The 18,319-nt window shown below is 37.3% G+C and overlaps 1 protein-coding gene across 8 annotated transcripts in view; it reads left to right on the top strand.

Annotated features, from left to right (window-relative positions):
• The window catches only part of PTPRK (protein tyrosine phosphatase receptor type K), a 393,137-nt gene that overhangs the window by 191,896 nt on the left and 182,922 nt on the right, over positions 1-18,319 (top strand). For all 8 annotated transcript variants that reach the window (XM_052698882.1, XM_052698920.1, XM_052698873.1 and 5 more), the window contains exon 6: positions 3,771-3,945. In XM_052698882.1, coding sequence (XP_052554842.1) covers positions 3,771-3,945 — 175 coding nt within the window. The remainder of the gene's footprint in view (positions 1-3,770; positions 3,946-18,319) is intronic.

Here is an 18,319-nt window from a genome sequence, read left to right as displayed (position 1 = left end):
TACCTTAATTGTGCCAATTGAGTATGATGTTAAGTTTAGGATATTTCTGGTCCCATTCTGGAAGACTCAGTAAAATATCATTTCATATTAATTAAACATTTAAATTCTTTCATGAGGTAGAAGTGAGAAATTTTAAGGCCTCTCCTAATTGTTTGCTTGTGACTGTTTTTAAGCTGCATAGCCTTCATTGTTGACTTATTTTAAATAAATATCTACTCTCATTTCATTACTTGAAAATAACTTAAAAAAAAATGTTACTATCAAGTTAAAAATAGGCGTGAAATTATAGAGTCTAATTTAACATCATAGATTTAAATGTCTGGAATGCTGAAAGGAAGAAGGCTTTTTCACTTGCTTATGTTTCATTTTATTCGAGTATTCATAGACTGTAGTTCTTGGTGAGGCCCAGAGTTATTTCCAGCAAACGAGAAGAGCTGACTGCTGCTGACCTCTCCTAAATGAACAATTCAGGGTTATCAAATCAGACAGCAAGGGGCTGGAGGAATCAAGAATCACACAGGGTACAGCCATTACCTATTAGTATAACTCCACATTAATTTTAAATTGAATTTTTAAAACCTAATTGAGCAGTGTTTTCAAGCTCTGTGCAGTATGAGCAGGACATAAATTGAAACAGTATGTACCAGAAGCCCTCTAATAAGCGGAGAGTGCTGCTGCCTTTCTTTCCTCTCCTTTAAAATGAGTAATATTGCTCTGACATTAAAAAGAAGAATTTAATTAAGAGATCGTGGCAGTGTATCTGAACTCTGACTGGTTAATGGTTTGCTGGTGTAAGGGACACGCACGGGGAAATAAATGCAAGTATTTTCTTTAACATTTGTTTTTAAGTGAGAACTCTCTACTGTTTGAACTTCTCATGGTTTTAATGACTGAAAAACATTTTAATGGGTAAGCTGTACATGAAAATTGACTTTGAAGATGTAATTGTACCATTGAATTCCCAAGAAACAAATCCTAATGCAGAGCAATTTGAGCAACTACTCTGAGACTTGTAAGATTAAGTAGTCAGAAATCATTGATGTAAATGAAAAAAATAAATCCTAGGTTCTGTTGTTGGAGCAGAACTGTAAAGCTCATTAAATATCATTTTGATTAATTGCTCTAAAATTAACTTTAAATAGTAGCCCTGTTCACTTTTACTTCTCTAACATGAAGCATGCAGACTAGCTGAAGTAAGCAAGTTTGGAGCTTTGGAGGGTAAATAATTTTACATATTAACCTTTGTGATGGGCTTCTCTGCTGCAGGCTGCATGTGGCATTGAAATTGAAAGCACTGGACTTATCGCAGGGAGTCCTTAATTTTAGAAAACTGTCTCTGATGTTTATTTATCCCTTTACAAGAGCAAGAATTATTGCATTACATGGGTTGCTGTCAACTCTAGTATCACATCATATTTAACAATAAGATAAGCCTTTTGTTCATTATATCCCACTTGGTCATTTTAACAATTGCATGGCTGGTCTGTGTTTTCCAGGACAGCCTGGTATCCTCTGGCTTGCTGCCCACATGCTGCACTGGGGAAAGCATGCACTGTGGGGGGCACAGCTGAGCTGGAGAGGAAACATTGCTATGAGTTTGCTTATTATACTTGTTTCAACTGTAGCATTTCATTACAGATCAACATTTGCAGAGAGCTTGAGTGGTGGCTTGTTTAATCCCCTAGTCGAAACTGAGGGTGAAAAGTTAGAAGAGAATCTTGCTTTAAGTATGGCTTTCCTACTCCATGGAGTGGGATGTGCATCTCCTGCAAAATGGTTTTGCTGTAGCTTAAGCATGCTCAAATAAAGCCTTTAACATTACCCTTTGTTTGCTTGATATTGGGATTTAATAATTTCATTGATTCTTGAGGTTCAGCAAGGCCTTTCTGACAGGAAGACAGTACTCCTTGTGAGCCTCAGCAGGCTTCCTTAATCCTTCTCACAGGAAGCAGAAGCCTCGTGAACAGCCCTTCTGGCAGCATCCATGTATTAATCAGAGTCTGGAAGATTACAGGACAGGGACTTTGACTAAGGCAGGAACTGTGTGAGAGCCTTTTGGGAGCAGCTCATGCTCCATCTCCCTGTGGAGATCAGGGTGCACGTTTTCTGTCTTGCTGAGCCTGGTCCTGCCCCACTGGCTTAGCATGACCTGGACTGGGCCAAGGACTGTGGTGGCTGCTGGCCCCTTCTGGCCTAGCAGAGGGGAGAGTAGTGGGGTGAGCTGGCAGGGGTTCCTCTCCTGATGAACTGAGGAAAAGGCACCCCAATAAAACCCAACACCTGCTGTTGATGCAGGTGACAGCACAGTGTTTCTGGCAGAATACCAGTGGCTGAAATATTCATGTAAACGAATGTTTTAACTTCATTGAAGCAGGGGATGGGTCCTTTGTGTCTGCTACAAGAAAGGTGACAGCCTAACGTAGATCTTTTTGAAACATACTGCTGCTGAAAGTAAGTACTTGTTAGCTGGTTTGAAGCAGTGCTGAACCCTTGGCTAATCTGCAGCAAAGCTTTGTAGGGAGTGACTAACTCATGCTAAGATCGCAAGTGGTAGATGTGAAATGAAGTGTCTGAATGTTACATAGAACTCCTGTCTGTGACAGAGCCTGGTGTGTATATATGAGCAGCATTAACCTGTTTCCTATTTCTCCCCTTTGCATGGGCTGTTGGGTTATTAAACTCTGTTGCTCAGCAGTCTTGCTTCTTGCATTAGACAGCAAGCTCAGAGTTTAAGACCTTAGTAAGATTCTCATTCCAGGAGTCAATTAGAGCTAAAAAACATGAGCAGAGGTCTCCTTTGTGTTGTGTATTGGACAAAGCAGGCAGTGTAGCTACAAAGGGAATTACGATGTCTTTGTGGTGACTGAGCAAAACTGTGCCTTCAGAAAATGTGTCCTGAGCTGGAAATCCACGCAGTTGATTCATGGTAGGGAGAAGTTTATTCGGTTGGTGTGAGTTTCTGTTAGTGTTGTTGTTGTTTTTTCCTTTTTTTTTTTTTTTTTTTTCTGTATTTCAAAAGCTAGTTTTTCATAGAGTATCTGTTTTTTTATTAAAATAGGAATGAAGTATATTGTGCGAGTGGAGATAAGAATAACTATTTATGAGCTGAAACTAATTCTACTTTCTGACTTGTCCTCCTTCCTGCCGCTCCAGACAGATTAGTTTTTTTTGGTGACTTGTGATAGCTATGCTTTTCTTTTCTTAATAACTGCTTTTAAAATAGATATACATCTTCCCATTTAAGACTTTTCTTTCCTTCTCTTTTTATTTCAACTAATTCTATGTAGGTAGGTGGTGCTTAGTGTAACAGAGGTACAATTTTAGAATGTATTGGATTTGGACAGATAAAAGTTAGCATTAGAAAGGAAAAGTTGGCTGTTTGATGAAAAGTAGTATTGAAAACAAGTGAAATCCTTAATGCTGGATTTGTTTAAATTAGTATTATTTACAATAAATCCAGTGTATCTATTATAATTTATTTTTAAGTTGAATGATTTTTATTGGGAATACAGCTGCTGCTCCTGGACTGTCCTATGGGAGTCCCAGTAGTGGCAATTGTGTATGGCGCAGTCTGTCTTGTAAAAGCCTGACTGTGTTTTTAATCCCCAAATTTGATTCAGAGTTCTTGTATCATAAAAAACACGCCATAGGGTGATCACATTTCTTATTGTGGGTTTTTTTATAATGTACTTACTGTATGATGACAATGATAAATGCTTATTATATTCATACAAGGTATCTCTGCTTTGGTTTCTCTTTTTTTATTTCAGAGAAGAAATGGGGAAGACATACCAGTTGCTCAGACTAAAAATATAAATCACAGAAGATTTGCTGCTACCTTTAAGTTGCAAGAGGTGACAAAAACTGACCAGGATTTATACCGTTGTGTAACTCAATCAGAGAGAGGTTCTGGAGTGTCAAATTTCGCTCAACTTATTGTTCGAGGTAAGGTTTGGGTCATTTTACCTGCTTAAATGCTTTGAGTACCAGTGTTTTCTGCTTATACCTTTTATTTAGTTTACAGATGCCTTGATCTGAAGTGCTTACACACACATAGCCCTCCTGTGAGGCTTCTGGAATTGTCATAAAGCAAAATTTCTTGTACTTTCTATTGAATGCATCTGTGTAAAGTCCCTGACCTTACAAGGTGTGCAGTATCCTATATGCTTTTTCTGTAGATTGTTGGATTTAAGGTGAAAATTGCCTAATGTTTCATAAATGTTTTCAAGAATTGAGAAAATCCACTCTAGTTAGTTCACATTGCCTTTCTAATTTGCTGCCTTGAGCAGGCTGACAGTTCAGTAAAATAATACATTTCTCTTCTGGGAGACAGGTGTAGAAAAACAGTTTTAAACTTGACCTATCCAGGGACTGAAAGTATTATGGATATGTTATGCAATGATTTCCAGCTTGTGGAGTAGGAAGAAATGCTTTTCTGTTGCAGTTCATTCAGGAGCCTATTGGAACAAAACCATGAATTAAGTGTAGGAATGCTGAGTTGGTGCTTTATTACTTCTGTCTGTGTTCTGATATTATGCCATCCTACTGGTGAAAGACATGATTGAATATAGAATTTCAGGTTCTGATTCTCAAATTCACTTGCTGTTTGGCCTGGAGTAAGTTATCAAAATTCTCCTTGCCTGCATGTGTCACCTGTGCAATTGCCTGTTTTTGACACTTACATTTGCTCTGAGAATTAGCATTTTGAAGTGTGGTCTAAGGTATATGGGCATACAAAAGCCTGTCTGTGATGCTTAGAGTGGGGTTGGTTTGGGCCAGGTATGCCAGAGCTGGGCACAAGAAGAACTCCTGCTTGACTCATTGCTTCAGCCATGGGAGGTTTGGTCAGTTCTCATCTGAGATCAGCCATTGGGTCTGGAACCAGAGCAAGGAAAGTCAGTTCATCTTCAGCTTATAGAGATAAAGATAGCCTAGTAAATGCTCTAAGATATTTGATATCTGGCATTTTCTGGCAGAGGTCTTTTTCCTGGGAGACCAACAGATTGAGGTCAGCTAGGTTTTATATCTTCTATATAACATCAATAAAAACAGACTCCATGGAACACATGAGGTTTTAGACAATATTTTAACATCTTTTTTTCTTTTTCTTTCTATTGAATTCTTTTCTATTGATGTATCCTTTTGTCTACCAAAGTGCGAAACAGTCTTCATCCTAATACAACGTTATCAGGAAAATGAGACAAATAGCTATATTTATGCAGTAAATAAAGTTTTCCTTTTTTTTTCTCCTGTTATAATAGAGCAATAAAATAGTGTTTAAAACTCTATTTCTCTCTCTCTCTAAAAAAAAAAAAAAAAAAAAAAAAAGAGTAATAATATCAAACTTCATAGTACTTTTGTTTTAAATGCAGTATGTTGTCCTACTGAATAGCTTGGGTCATTTGATTGAGAATGTCATCTTTATGCCTTGAAACGTAACTTGATAGCTATGTACACAACACCTATAAATTCTTGATATTTTAAGATTAACATTACATATCTATATTATGATTAACAATAATAATTGTTAACAAGATTAACAATATACATGTGATATATATATATATTATATCTGTATTTTTAAAAAATGAAAAAAATATCTAAAACATTTTTATTTCTTTGACATCATGGTAAAGAACAGGGATTTATATTTTATAGTAGGATTTATTGCTTGCTGTTGTATTTGAAAAGCAATATACAGTAATATATTTTCTTGTTTGTCTAGATAACCACTAAATAAATCTAGTTAGCCAAAAAGCATACCCTTAGGGATTGGCTACCCTGGTGTTAAAACTCTACTGAAAATTAACCAAAATGACAGGTCCTATATCTCAGTGGCACTTTAAAGCTGACATCCTGCTACATGGATACAAAAGATGATAATTTTAAAGGAAATTTTTGGGCCACTGATACGAATTGCCTTTAATAAGAGCTGGCATAGTATTGCCCATTGTCAAAGATGACCCAGGGGTAAGAGTTTATTAGTGCATTTCCTTCTAAACTGAAAGTGACAGGGCATGCTTGGGGCCTTTTTGTTGCTGTTTGTAACAAATGAAAATTTCACTGCAGAATTCTCATGCTGAAGTGTATTGATCTGTGTGTTCTCACAGCCAGAGGAGGAAAAAAAAAAAAAAAATACAATGAAACACAATTTACTTTGTCATGGCTTTAGTATTGCTTCCAGATCATTTTGGGTAACGGTAAGGTCTTTGGTCTGCTGAAGCCAAACTTCATTGCCAGCATTGGTTACTCAAAAGTGAGAAATGAAGAACAGCCCTTGCTGCTCAGCAGCTCAGAATGTGGGAGTTACACGACTGAAATCTTTTCGTGTTCCATGTCTGTGCAGATAGAATGGATAGATAATAATATAGAAGCATCTGATACTTTTCTGATGAGCCTTTCATAAGCCAGCCTTGATAATAAAAGTTTCCACTTATATAGCATCCATAGTGAAACATCTTTATTTCATGGTGAGTTTTATCAGTAGAATAGCTTTCAGTTGAGTTCTAAAAATTTCTTTAAAATGGAGTTACCTGAGAGAGATGGCATATGCTTAAAGATCCTGAAAAGGACAACTCAATTACTCGGAATCATTTTTTTGGAAGAAAAATCAGTCTAGCGTAGGATCTGTAATTCAATTGCATCATTTTTACCAAGCCAAGTTCCAGTCAATAATTAAATGTCTCACCTTTGTTTAGAGGCTGGTCTTCAGCTTCCAGCTCAGTAACTGCCTTGTATTGATAAATTTTTAAATATTATTATTTTTTTAGATAGCATCTATGGCATTGCTCTTGTTCTCAGATATGTGTGGAATAAACTCTCCCCTTTCTTTTACAGGAAGCTTGGCACTGTCAATGCAGTTAGCTGACTTGTATTCTTGAACAGGCTCATGAGATTAGTAGTCTATTTATAGTTTCCTTGGATGACTGGTAAATTGGCAATTTCTGGAAAGGTAATTTCTTGAGGTCTTCAGGTTTGGGAGTAGCAATAGGTGTGATGTATAAGTAGGAGTGAAGAAGAAGAAACTAGGTTTTTCTTTTTATTTACTTTTGAGAGCAATTGCATTGTGCTCTCAGTCTTTCTGCTCCTTTCAATACTCAGCATAGAACTGAAGAAGTGGTATCATTGTTCAGAACTGTTTAAAAACAACAAAGCAAACTACGGGAGTGTTTGTTTAAAGTTGGTGGTATTTATCAGAAAAATGCTCTTCTACATCAAGAAGAAAGCTAGTTTTCATTGTGGCAGTTGTGATATAGTTCTTAGTGGTTGATATGTGTTAAAAGTGGCTATCAGTCAGGAGGAGGTGAAACTAATGCTCTGTTCATACATGGTTTGTTTGCAAACTTGCTAGAATAATCCCAATTTAATTTGTCATACATTCCTGGAGGGACCACATGAAGGAAACCACTGGTTTCTTTGGCTGCAGTATGCCTGAAAGATCCAGATGGGTATGATCTTTGCTTCTGCCTGTTTTGCTTTCACAATACAGCTGTGTGTTTCTATGGCTGTCAAGAAGGGCAACAACAAAACCCCTAAAAACTGCCCCCCCAATGGTAGAATAATGAATTGAATTTTTTTTTACTGCTTGTACTTCTTCCTGAGCGTATTTGCCTTTGAAATAGCTTCATACTGTTAGCAGACTAGTTGTACTTATAGACTATTAAATACTGCAAAATCAGCAGGAAATATAGTGCGTATTATTTTATGTATTGTATCTTTATTAGTTTCTATTAGTTTCTTCTGTAACATCTATTGGAAGAAACTGTCGACTAATACTAAATCCAAAAAAAAAAGAAAAAAAAAAAAAGAAAAAAAAAAGTAAAAAGTATTATCTGTGAATATCTTCACCGTATGTCTGGTTCTACTTGCTATGTTTGTAACTTTTATTGAAGTTATAACAAATATTGATGTTTTCACTGGGTAAATGTAGTGGGTTTTGTTTGTTTGTTTGTTTGTTTTTTCTAATAATCATTTCTTCTTCCAAATCAAAGAGCAGTTCTGTGGTGGAGTCAAAGTAAGGAGGGCCCTGTGTGTTGATTTATAGCGTTTCAATAGGGAATTGTCTTTATGTCTCTAGAGAATCCAAAATAGCAAAAGGAAAAAAAAGAGATGGTATCCTCTACTGCTTTCTGACTGTTGTTCCAGAAGCCATGAGCTGTGATACATTGATCTACATGTATGATTTTTTTTTTAATATGAAAATTTGTGCATTTGTTTCTTGTGCTCACCTGACTTTGCAAATGTGGTTTGCAAGTGGTTTCTCTTCTAAATCCTTTGGTTTGAGTGTTGGTATGGATTTGTGATGATAATTGTCTTTGTTCCCTTTGCTGGAATTGTTTGCCATCAGGAGCAGTTCTTGTGGAAATAATTCTGGCACTGATACATCTGCCTTTCTCATCTGAAATCCCTTTAGGGATTTTACATAGGAAAACCAGCAATTTGGCTGATCTTCTCGTGATGCCAGAATGCTTCGAAGATGGAGTTTGCCCCTGGCAAATATTTCTCATGAGAGTATTATTTATTATTATTATTTATCTTTTTTTCTCTGACAGGAAAACTGTGGTCTTTCCAGTTGAGAAAATTGAAATTCACTTTCCAAATTTCAGTGTTGCTGAAATTTCAGCATGAAAGAACATGTTGCTGATGTGTGTCCTGAATTCTGCTACCTGGTTTACTTACTCAGTATGTTAGGTGGACATAAAACTCCTGTTTGATGACAGGAGAGCACTAGGTGGCAGATTAAGGAAAATAATGTTGTCTGAATGTTCATAGACTGCCTGCTTGCAAACAGGTTAACTCTTCTTGTACCAATTTTGCAAAATGATATTTATCTCTATCCTCCAGTATTAAGATGTCTGGCTGGATGATAGATTTTACTTCCCCTCTGGTTGTATCTCCCACCATCAGTTCCATAAATGCAAGAAAAATCAGATTTTTAGTGATATATTGCAATATGTTGAGAAATACAATCTCCATGAGACAGTGGTGATATGTAACAGGGCTTTGGGTGTATGCTTCTCTGCATTCGCTGCATTTCAGAGCAGAGGAGAAAATAGAGAGTGAGATTCCACATTGAATTGCTGGGCATTGTTATATTGGCTTAGTGCCCCTTTGGAGCGTTGCCAAGCTTCTGTAGGAGTATGCAGGCATTTTAGTGGTCGTGAGTTGGAAAAAGCTGTGTGTAGCTGCTACAAGGTGCATTCCTGGAATACAAATATTAATATTGTTGCTGTTTTGGACCCTTAACCCTTCTTCAAAGTTACTTTATATCCCAAGCTTTACTTAGTATACCATATTACTTCTCTTTCAGCTGTATCCTTACAGGAGAAGCGGAGGATAATGTCTAGATGACTTCACAGCAGTAGAAAAATATAACGCAATGATTTTGTCAAGTTCTTCCAAACTTCACTAGTAAAACACAAAGTGTATTTTGGGGTGTATATTATGTTGTAAGCATCCTTCAAAGAGGGAAAGATGCAATTGCTCATTTTGTGACAGCTTCTGCTTTTAAGTTCTCTGCTGTGTAAAGATTTTTTACCCTCTTTAAATAGAGAAATTTCTTACTGTCAGTCCTGTTTCTTGTAGCAGGTGTGCTGTCACTGTGAAGGCAAATACCTTCTTTAGATATGAAGAATGCAGCAAATACATAGGAAAATACTTCAGTAATTCCTCTAAGTGTTCATAATTAATAGACTGAGCCAGAAAGGAGTCGTAAGCTTTTCCTACATAGATCAGCCATACCAGAATGGGTTGCAGCATCTCTTTCTCATGAGGCAAGTTTAATGTGCAGCAGGCTCTGCTCATCTCCTCCTCTAAGGCAACATTTCTCTTCAGTTAGGTAATTATTAAGTGTATTGCCCACTTCAGAAAGTTGCAGGGAAATCACTTTTTGTGAAGAAACAAAATAGTTTTAACTGGATTTAAAAAACAGGCCAAAAAGGTGTAGATTCTCAGGAGCTGGCAGAAATGCACAGTATTTGGAACAGGTTCAAGTTCCTTGTTGAGCAATCCTGGCTGTGCAGGGCTATATTTGACATATAAAAGTGCTTTGCAACAGTCATTTTGATAGCAGCAAGTCTTTTTTTTTTTTTTTTTTTTTTTTTTTTTTTTTTTTTTTGAGGCATGATGTGTTCTTGTTCTGAAGTCTTTCCATGTGCGTATGATTTTTTATTATTATTTATTATTATTATTATTATTTTCTTATGTTGCACTAACAGAAAAAGCAAAAGCTTGCATTTTTGACTAAGATTCATTTGTAATGTTTGCAGTCCTGGACACTGCCCATCTAATTGCTTCATTGCAATGTTTGACTTAGTTTGGGTGGAGAGTGCTTCTGTCTCTTTATAATCCTCTTGAAATTCTTTTTATGTGCATTATTGCTTTGTTGTAGTTCTCTGATTTGGTCTTTGTAGATCTGAAACATGTAAGATACAATACATGTTTTGCTTTTATCTCAAGAGACAAATTTTGTACTACTTGACATAGTCCAGAATAACATTCTCATTAGGTCTCTTTTGGGATGTTACATGCCTTATTGCATTCTGTGAACTTTAAGGTGGCAGATCTGGCTCAGAGCCAAAGCCCTGTAGCCCCATGTCCTGCCCATTGCTGGGAGCAGTGTCAGACAAAAGCAGATGTAGAGATATGACTCGCTGCCGTAGGATTTTGCCTTCCAGGATTTTCTGTTTCAGATGCCTTGTGTTTCAGCAAAGGATGGTGCCCTCTCAGCTTGGTTGTGTCATGCCTTAGTTTCTCACTTATGGAGAAAATTGATGGCAACGAAGGACAGAGGCAGGCAGAGAACGCACAAAATACCAAATGAATGGCTGAATCAAATAGCAGTGACTATACAAATTGATTAAGCTAACTATTTTTAATCATTGTTTTTATTAGTTCATCTCCTAACCAAACTCAAAATGCTTGAAACAAATCTGTTGCATTTTTCCTGTGCTCACCTTGTGCATTCTGTAAACCATTTGATTTATTGTTTCCAACTGCACTTAGTCTCCTATCTTTCTACTGCAACAGAATAGAAAGAGTTGCAAAAGTGTAAAAAAATAAATATCCCAAGCCCCCACAAATTTCATTTTCTTCCTGGACAAGCTCTCACAAGGAGAAAACATTCCTGGGAGATTAAATCTACTTAATTAGCTTTGTACAAGGGATATTGTCTATATGATTTTCATTGCCTGCTTTTTCACAGTCTTTGTGGTGGGCACTAATGCTGTGTGGCACTTAGTTTTACCAGTCCAAGCAGTTGTTCTCCCATTTCATACATTCTTCACCTGGCCTCTACAAAGAGCACACGAGTAACCAACTGTCAACAGTTTAGAGGCTGGTTCGGCCCAGTTCCGTGACCAGTGGGGCAGAGGGATTTTGCAAAATCTGTGCCTCCGGAAAAAGGGGACAGGGGACCCCAAAATAATTAAAAACAGCAGCAACGATCTGAGGAGAAACAAACTAATTTACTAAATATGGTATCTGAATGCAAGATAACACACCACAATACAATATAATTAGCATTGAAGCTAATAAATCAAATATAATGAGAGATAGAATGTCCAAAAGGCGGATAGGCCTCACCATAAAACTGAGGGGAGATGCGCAGTCCAGTTGAGCAGGAGGGAGATGGGAGGAGAGACGATGAAGAAGAGCAGAAGAAAAAGAGCATCAGATGACCTTGCCAGGAGTTGTATCTCTTCTCCATGACCTCAAAGTCCCCTGGGTTCTTCTTCTCTTCTTGGCAGGTACCCAGAATTTGAGCATTATCAGTTAAACTCCCAGTGCCCCACATGATGTTATGATGTGGAATACTGAAGACCAAAAATCATAAAACTGTGACACCAACCCTGTGCAAGTCCTTTCATGTTCTCTCTCTTCCACATGCTCCTCAGTGGTAACTGTGATGAGAAATCTTCTCCCTCATATCTCTGAATGGAAACCAGCAGGACAAAGTGAGAAAGAGAAGGAAGACTAGGGATGCTGGTTGTGAGCCAGATTGATGTTTACCAGTCATGGTTATTTTTCTTGATTTTGGTTGTTATTCTTGATTTATCTTATACAAATTTGAAGCAAATGCATTTCTAGCTATTTAGTCTCTTTTATAACTACAGATAGTTGTTTGGGTTTCTTTTTTTCTGTGTGTTTATTAGGTACAAAACTTCTGTGTGCTGTTAAGTCACATCCTGCTTTCATAATGAATCACATAGTGTGCCTGATTGGTTTCCAAAGGTTGTCTTTGGCTATGTACATAAACACTTAAACAACAATGTGTTTACAAAGTGAATCTCTGAATTGCCCATCAGCCTCCTTCTTCAGTTCACAGAATCAGGCAGCAGCTTATTCCAGTACTGTTGATGCCATTTATGTCTGTCTTATGTATCACAGAATAACTGGGGTGGGAAGGTGTCTCTGGAAGTCATGTAGTCCAGCGCTTAGGCAGTGTAGCTTGACCAAGTTGCCCTTGAATGTGACTAACTGTGTTCTGAATGTTTTGGAGGCCAGACTCCAAGCTTCCCTAGGCAGCCTGTTTCTGTGTTCAACAACCCTCGTGGTGGGGAATAAATAAAAAAATTAAAAAATAAGTATTGTGTTCAGACAGAATTTTTTATTATTATTATTATTTTGATTTGTGTCAACATATTATAAATAACTTGTAAGAAATAGGGGAATGCTAAGGGGAATCGCCAATGTGAAATGGGGCAACTGAAACTTGACTGTGGTATTTCCGATTCCAATTTTATTTTACAAGATCTGAACTGAATTGAATTGCATGTCTGGTTTTAAAATATTTCATGCTGATTTCATAAAACTATGATGCAATTGGCGAATTCTCATCTGTTTTAGATTCCAGCCTGCTAGGCAGGGGAACTATTTCAAGAATATATCTTAAATATGTAACAACAGTTTACCAGGCATTTCATGAAAAAATTCTCAGATACCAGACACAGATTTACATTAAAGAGTGCTGCTGCTGCTGAAAGAAACACTTCCATCTGTTCCTCCCCTCTGCCCTTGTTTTGTGCACCAGTGCAGAGAGCCATTCCTGCTGCAGTGAAGTGAATTGGGCAGCCAGGCTGACTCAGAGGAAGCACTTTTAAAGTTAGCTTTGTAGTTCTGCATAGGCTGGTTCAATGTGCAAAACAGGCAAGAAACTGCTGGCTGTGCTACCTCTCTGTGCTATGAGTGAGTTGTACTGGCTCGCAGAGGAGTCTGAGCAATGGTGGCTGTGAATGGCAGGCACTGAGCTGTTACTCCTGTTGGATCTTGTGGAAACCTTACTATAATTCGGCAGTCAAATAAACACAGCTTTGCGGGTCCGTGCTACACAGTCAAAAATGCTGAAGGCCAATAATGTGAAGTACTGAGGTGAGAGCTTGGCCAGCAGACCACAGTTGCAGAAAAGTGAGCTCTGTGCCAGCAGGCTTAATGCTGGCTGCAGGTAGTGTTCAGATGGGGCTTTCTGCCTGTGTGACAGATCAGGTACTATCAGTTCTCTTACAGGCAGCATCAGCTGTGCATTGCATGCTCTGTATAATCCATCAAAAGCAAGATAGGATGTGGTCTTGCTCAGCCCATGTGAAAATTGTGTGCCAGTGATAACAGAGTGGTGATTTTAATGATTCCTAAGAATTGTCTTGCTTTGTGGATGTTATCTTATCCATCTGTGATTTTGTCATATGCCTCCTTACTGGAGAAGCAGGTGAATCCAAGCAGCGAAGAAAATATTTGAAAAATTAAAAATTTGCAAGGGTGAGAACCCTAGTTATCTTTGGACTGTGGAGGAGCCAGTGTGAAAGAGAGAAGGAGATGAGGAAAAACTTGTCAGCCAGTGTGGCTTCGGGGAGGAAATGAGAGGTTTGATTTTTTTATTTTTTTTTTTTTCACGTCTGCAATTGTATTCAAGTGCAATGATGAAGATCATCTGCAGGTAACATGATTTTTTCTCAACTTAATTAAAATGACTCCAGACTGCCCCACACATCAGTGCTGTATTTCACTTGGTTAATTCCACTTCCAGCAGCTGCCATATCTGTCCATTTATTTAAATCAAAACTTTCATCTGAATACTGCAGCTTGGGTTGGTCTGTCTCAGTTTAAATGCCACTGATGTTAGCGGGGAGGTTAAGAAAATATTTACTTAATGGAAGACAAAGTTCCCTTACCTGCCATCTTTTTGCAGTCTGGGGAAAGGGAAAGCCCCTCTAGGTTTGACATCTCTGTTTTTTGCAGGGCTGTTAAACAGTGTGCCGATGAGTAGATGCATGGTAATGATGAAAAGGAGTACATTTGGAATTCAACATAGATGGCAGAAAATGCAGGATGTCAGAGAAGCCATATATTAAAGGGAATTTGAATTGGAAACTGAATCCCAACCTGCCACCGGGGGCATTTTGATCATTTTGATTTATTAAACTTTTATAGCAGCATTCAGATGAAGCTGAATTAAAACGCTTAGTCTTGGGTGGTTTATGGTACACAAGTCATCATGCTAGTGATGTCTTGCCATGATCAATGTAGAGTTAATCTAAGTTCCTTTTTGAAGGCAGCCACACCTGTGTGCTCTAATACATATTTAAAAATCTAATAGTGTTCTAACATGGAATCAGTTAACAAAAATGAAAAGTGAAGCCGCCGCTGACATTAATTTTCACCTGCATTTGAGGCAATCTTGCTATTAAATTGCAACTGAACTGGGAACACAAATTGCATACATATCTCTATACCAATTTTATATATTGGTAAATTTATACGCAGTATAAAATAGCTGTCTATGAAATTATAGCAATACTTCCTTGAAAATAGGTCATATTGCTGAAAGACAGAGAATGTCTGTAGAGCACTGCTGTTCTGACCATCTCCTGGCTTCTGCTACCATCTGTGGTCTCACTCAGCACTGTCTCTACAATAAAAGGAAATCAATTACTATTAGAGTGGCACTGCAGGTTAAAGGCATTATAGGTTCACACTCAGTTTTGCAGCAGGGAGGTGATACTCAGACACAAATGGGGAATGATGCAAAAGATGGATGAGACTGAGTCCAAGGAGAGGTGATGTGAGGGTCCAGTGCTATCATTCCAAGTTGTCTCACAGACATGATGAATGCCTTGATGGCAAGAAGCAGTAATGCCATATGATGAGAGATTCATCTCCAGATCCTGAGCCTGCTCTCTACCTGTTGATGTTCTAAGGGCGTAACGATTCCTGATGTGTTATGAGGAGCTAAATTACTGTACTTAAGCAACTAAACTGGTGTGTTGAATTTAGTAACCTGTATTTTTTGGCAGTTACTAGAAAAACAAGTAACATATCAGATGCTCCTGCACATTGTAAATTTAATTACCTCATATTTATGCATAGTACTTGTTGACAAGACCTTGTAAGCTATGCTGATATGGTAGATAATTTGTTACCTCCAGAAATCACTTTCCATGTGCCTTCAGATCATTATTATGAAACATGATAAATGATCTAGCCCATGAGATGTAAAATGAAATGGATAATTGGATCCTATGCCTAAATTGTGGCTGGAATCATTTTTGCAATTATAATGGAAGTTATCTCATAAAAATGTGCTTTGCAATGTACTAGTGACCTTTGATCATCTTGGTGGAGGAGCTATTTAGGGGTAATTTTAAAGAGATTACAAAAAGTTTACTCAGAATGGTTAGGAGTTTATTTCTTTCCTAAATAGTTTCAAATATTTGTCTCTTTAATAATTCATAGCTGGAATCGGAACAGGATTATCCTGCAGTGTTAAGTGCTAGAAGGCATGTTTGCAGAATTATAGAAAATAGGGAAATCTATTCACCTTTCCTGATTAAGAGGGTTGTGTTGATACATGCAGAAAGGCAGATTTCTTCCTACTGAGATGCCGAGTTGAATTTGGAAGTGCTGGCTTGCTAGAGAGGTTGTCATTGAGAGTTCTTATTGTCCTCTGTACACAGTTCTTAAAGAAATTTTAAGGAGTGCTCTAAGGAAAATACGTGTGTTTCTCTACTCTCCTCCCCAGATGTGTGTGTGTTCCTGTATATGTGTTTGTGTCATTGTTCTTGGCAGAGCGTGTGCTCCCCCCACTTCTCCCAAGAGGAGGGATGACACTGTGTGAAGACTGAGGTTTGAATTTTCAGCTATTCTGTTACCATTCTGCAATAATCTTTGGAAAACTGTTTTGTATCCTGGACCACATCTGTAACATTTATAGTATTTGTTCCTATCCTTTTTCTTACTCGTTTACTTGTGTACTTGTACTGCCAAATGCTTTGAGTTTGTCATTCCAGTTCATGCCATTACATAGTAGTAATTGAAGTTTTTCTTTTTTTTTCTGGATTCTTTACTAGCAAGGTAAAGAGAAAATTCCCTATAATGGGCTTGTGAACTAAACTGAGACAAATTTCCATGAATCAAGTTAAAGTACATTTTTTCAAGTCAAAATTGCTTAGAAGTGCCTAAGAGTGTAGTAAAAATGATGAAGAGTGATAGTAGAAATCTCTTAAAAATCAACTTTACAAATTCCCTTTATCATCTGAGAAAGCAGCAAGACTTAAGTACAAAATTAGCTCCTAACCAATATCCTCTCATAGGCTTAGACTTTGATTCAAGGCTCATAAAATAGGAACCATGTCCAATGGGGGCGGGGGGTGGCATAGTGTTGAGTGATCATGCTAACTTTGTTTGAATTACTTAAAATAAATAAATAACAGGAAAAAAAAAATAATAATTCTCACAGTTATTTTTATTTTTCCACAAATAAATGGATTACAACATAATCAAATTTAAATCTTACATGAAATTACCAAGCATATTAGAATTTTTTGTAACATAGATGATACATCCTGCTATATGTTTGTGTTGTATTGTCTTTCTGTTCCTTTTGTTGTGGTAGTTCCCACGAACCATATGGAGCTGTGTTTGATTGTGTACAAAAAGAAGACTGCTGCAAAGTGTCAATGCTATGAATGTTTTTTGTAAAGCTGTCTATAGACTAGATTACTTATTTCCTGAGTAAATCAGGGCTGGTGTACTATATTGATTATCTGCTCTATTTTATTAGCTAATGCGAATTAGCTCTAAAATGTGTTGGTTTTGTTTGTTTGTTTTTTTCCCCACGATGCATGGGAAAATCTCAGTTTTATTTTTACATTATTTTTACATACATTTATTTTTACATTTTACATCATGGTAATATAAATTGTTTGTTGGTGGTGTTCTTTTTTAAAACGTAGTTTAAAAGGCAGCTGCTTTTGAAGAGAGATATGAATAAACCAAGAACTTTCCTTTGACTTAAAAATTAAGGCTGCAGTCTCATTATTTTTAATGGTTTCTTTGAACTTCACTCTGACTTTGTGTTGACAGCAGGTATAGAGATGTTTTGACTAGCAATTTATTCTTTGGCTTTCCACTTATCTTGGACTAGTTGCCTTGCTTGTCTTATATAAAAGAAGACATGCTAACTGATCAAGCTGGCAATAAACTAGTTGCACCACCAAGACATAGTGATATTTTCTCCTTCCCTATTGTGGATAGGAAGGAGCAGCTGTTTGGCAGTATGTAGAGCAGTAATTCATGATGGCCACCAGGTACTTCCAGAGAATTAGGTACAGTAGCAGTGGGTTTTGCTTTGTTAGTTTTTTTTTTTTCTGCAGATGGAGTGGTGGTATAGTCCTTCCTTTGAATACATGCAACTTCTGTCTGCACTATGTCACAGAGGAGGAGAAAACTTGCATGTTATTTCATTTGAAGGTTTGCATCTTCCCACAGTGTATGGTATTCCTCTTGAAAACCATCCAGGAACCTCCTCTGTATTTCTATTTCTTTTTGACACTTTCTAGAGAACTTCCCTTCCCTCAGAGCAGGGAAAGCAAGAGAGGATGTATAAAGGGAGAAAAAAGCAGGTCATCTTCCAGTGTTCTCAAACCAACTCTTGTGATTTCTGCTGTGTGTGAATATAAAGATTCAAGAAAATAAGCACAGTTTTCCCAACCTTAGTAAATGAAGCAACAACTCATGCTCAGCTCCTGAATAAATTCAGGCAACTTGGATGACATTAATGGAACGCTGCATTTTCATAATACATAAGCCAGAGTCCTTGTCTGTGATGTTTATCTCCATTTTGCTTTTTCTTAGGTACATGTATTGCATGTACCTTGCATGTATTCTAAGAAGCTGATAAAGTAGACAATTCTGGAAAAGAAAATGAAATTAAAAAAAATAAAAAGCAACAAAAAAAAAAAACTTGTGTGCTAACTTCCTTCAGTGTTTCTGCAAAGATATTTTTCTTCTAGTTGTTCCAATAGCGACATTAACCTATTATTAGAAG

This window comes from Tympanuchus pallidicinctus, unplaced genomic scaffold, assembly GCF_026119805.1.
Source record: "Tympanuchus pallidicinctus isolate F22 unplaced genomic scaffold, pur_lepc_1.0 scaffold1, whole genome shotgun sequence".
NCBI lineage: Eukaryota > Metazoa > Chordata > Aves > Galliformes > Phasianidae > Tympanuchus > Tympanuchus pallidicinctus.
The sequence above is the reverse complement of the archived record's forward strand: the minus strand, read 5'-3'. Positions and strand labels throughout refer to the sequence as shown.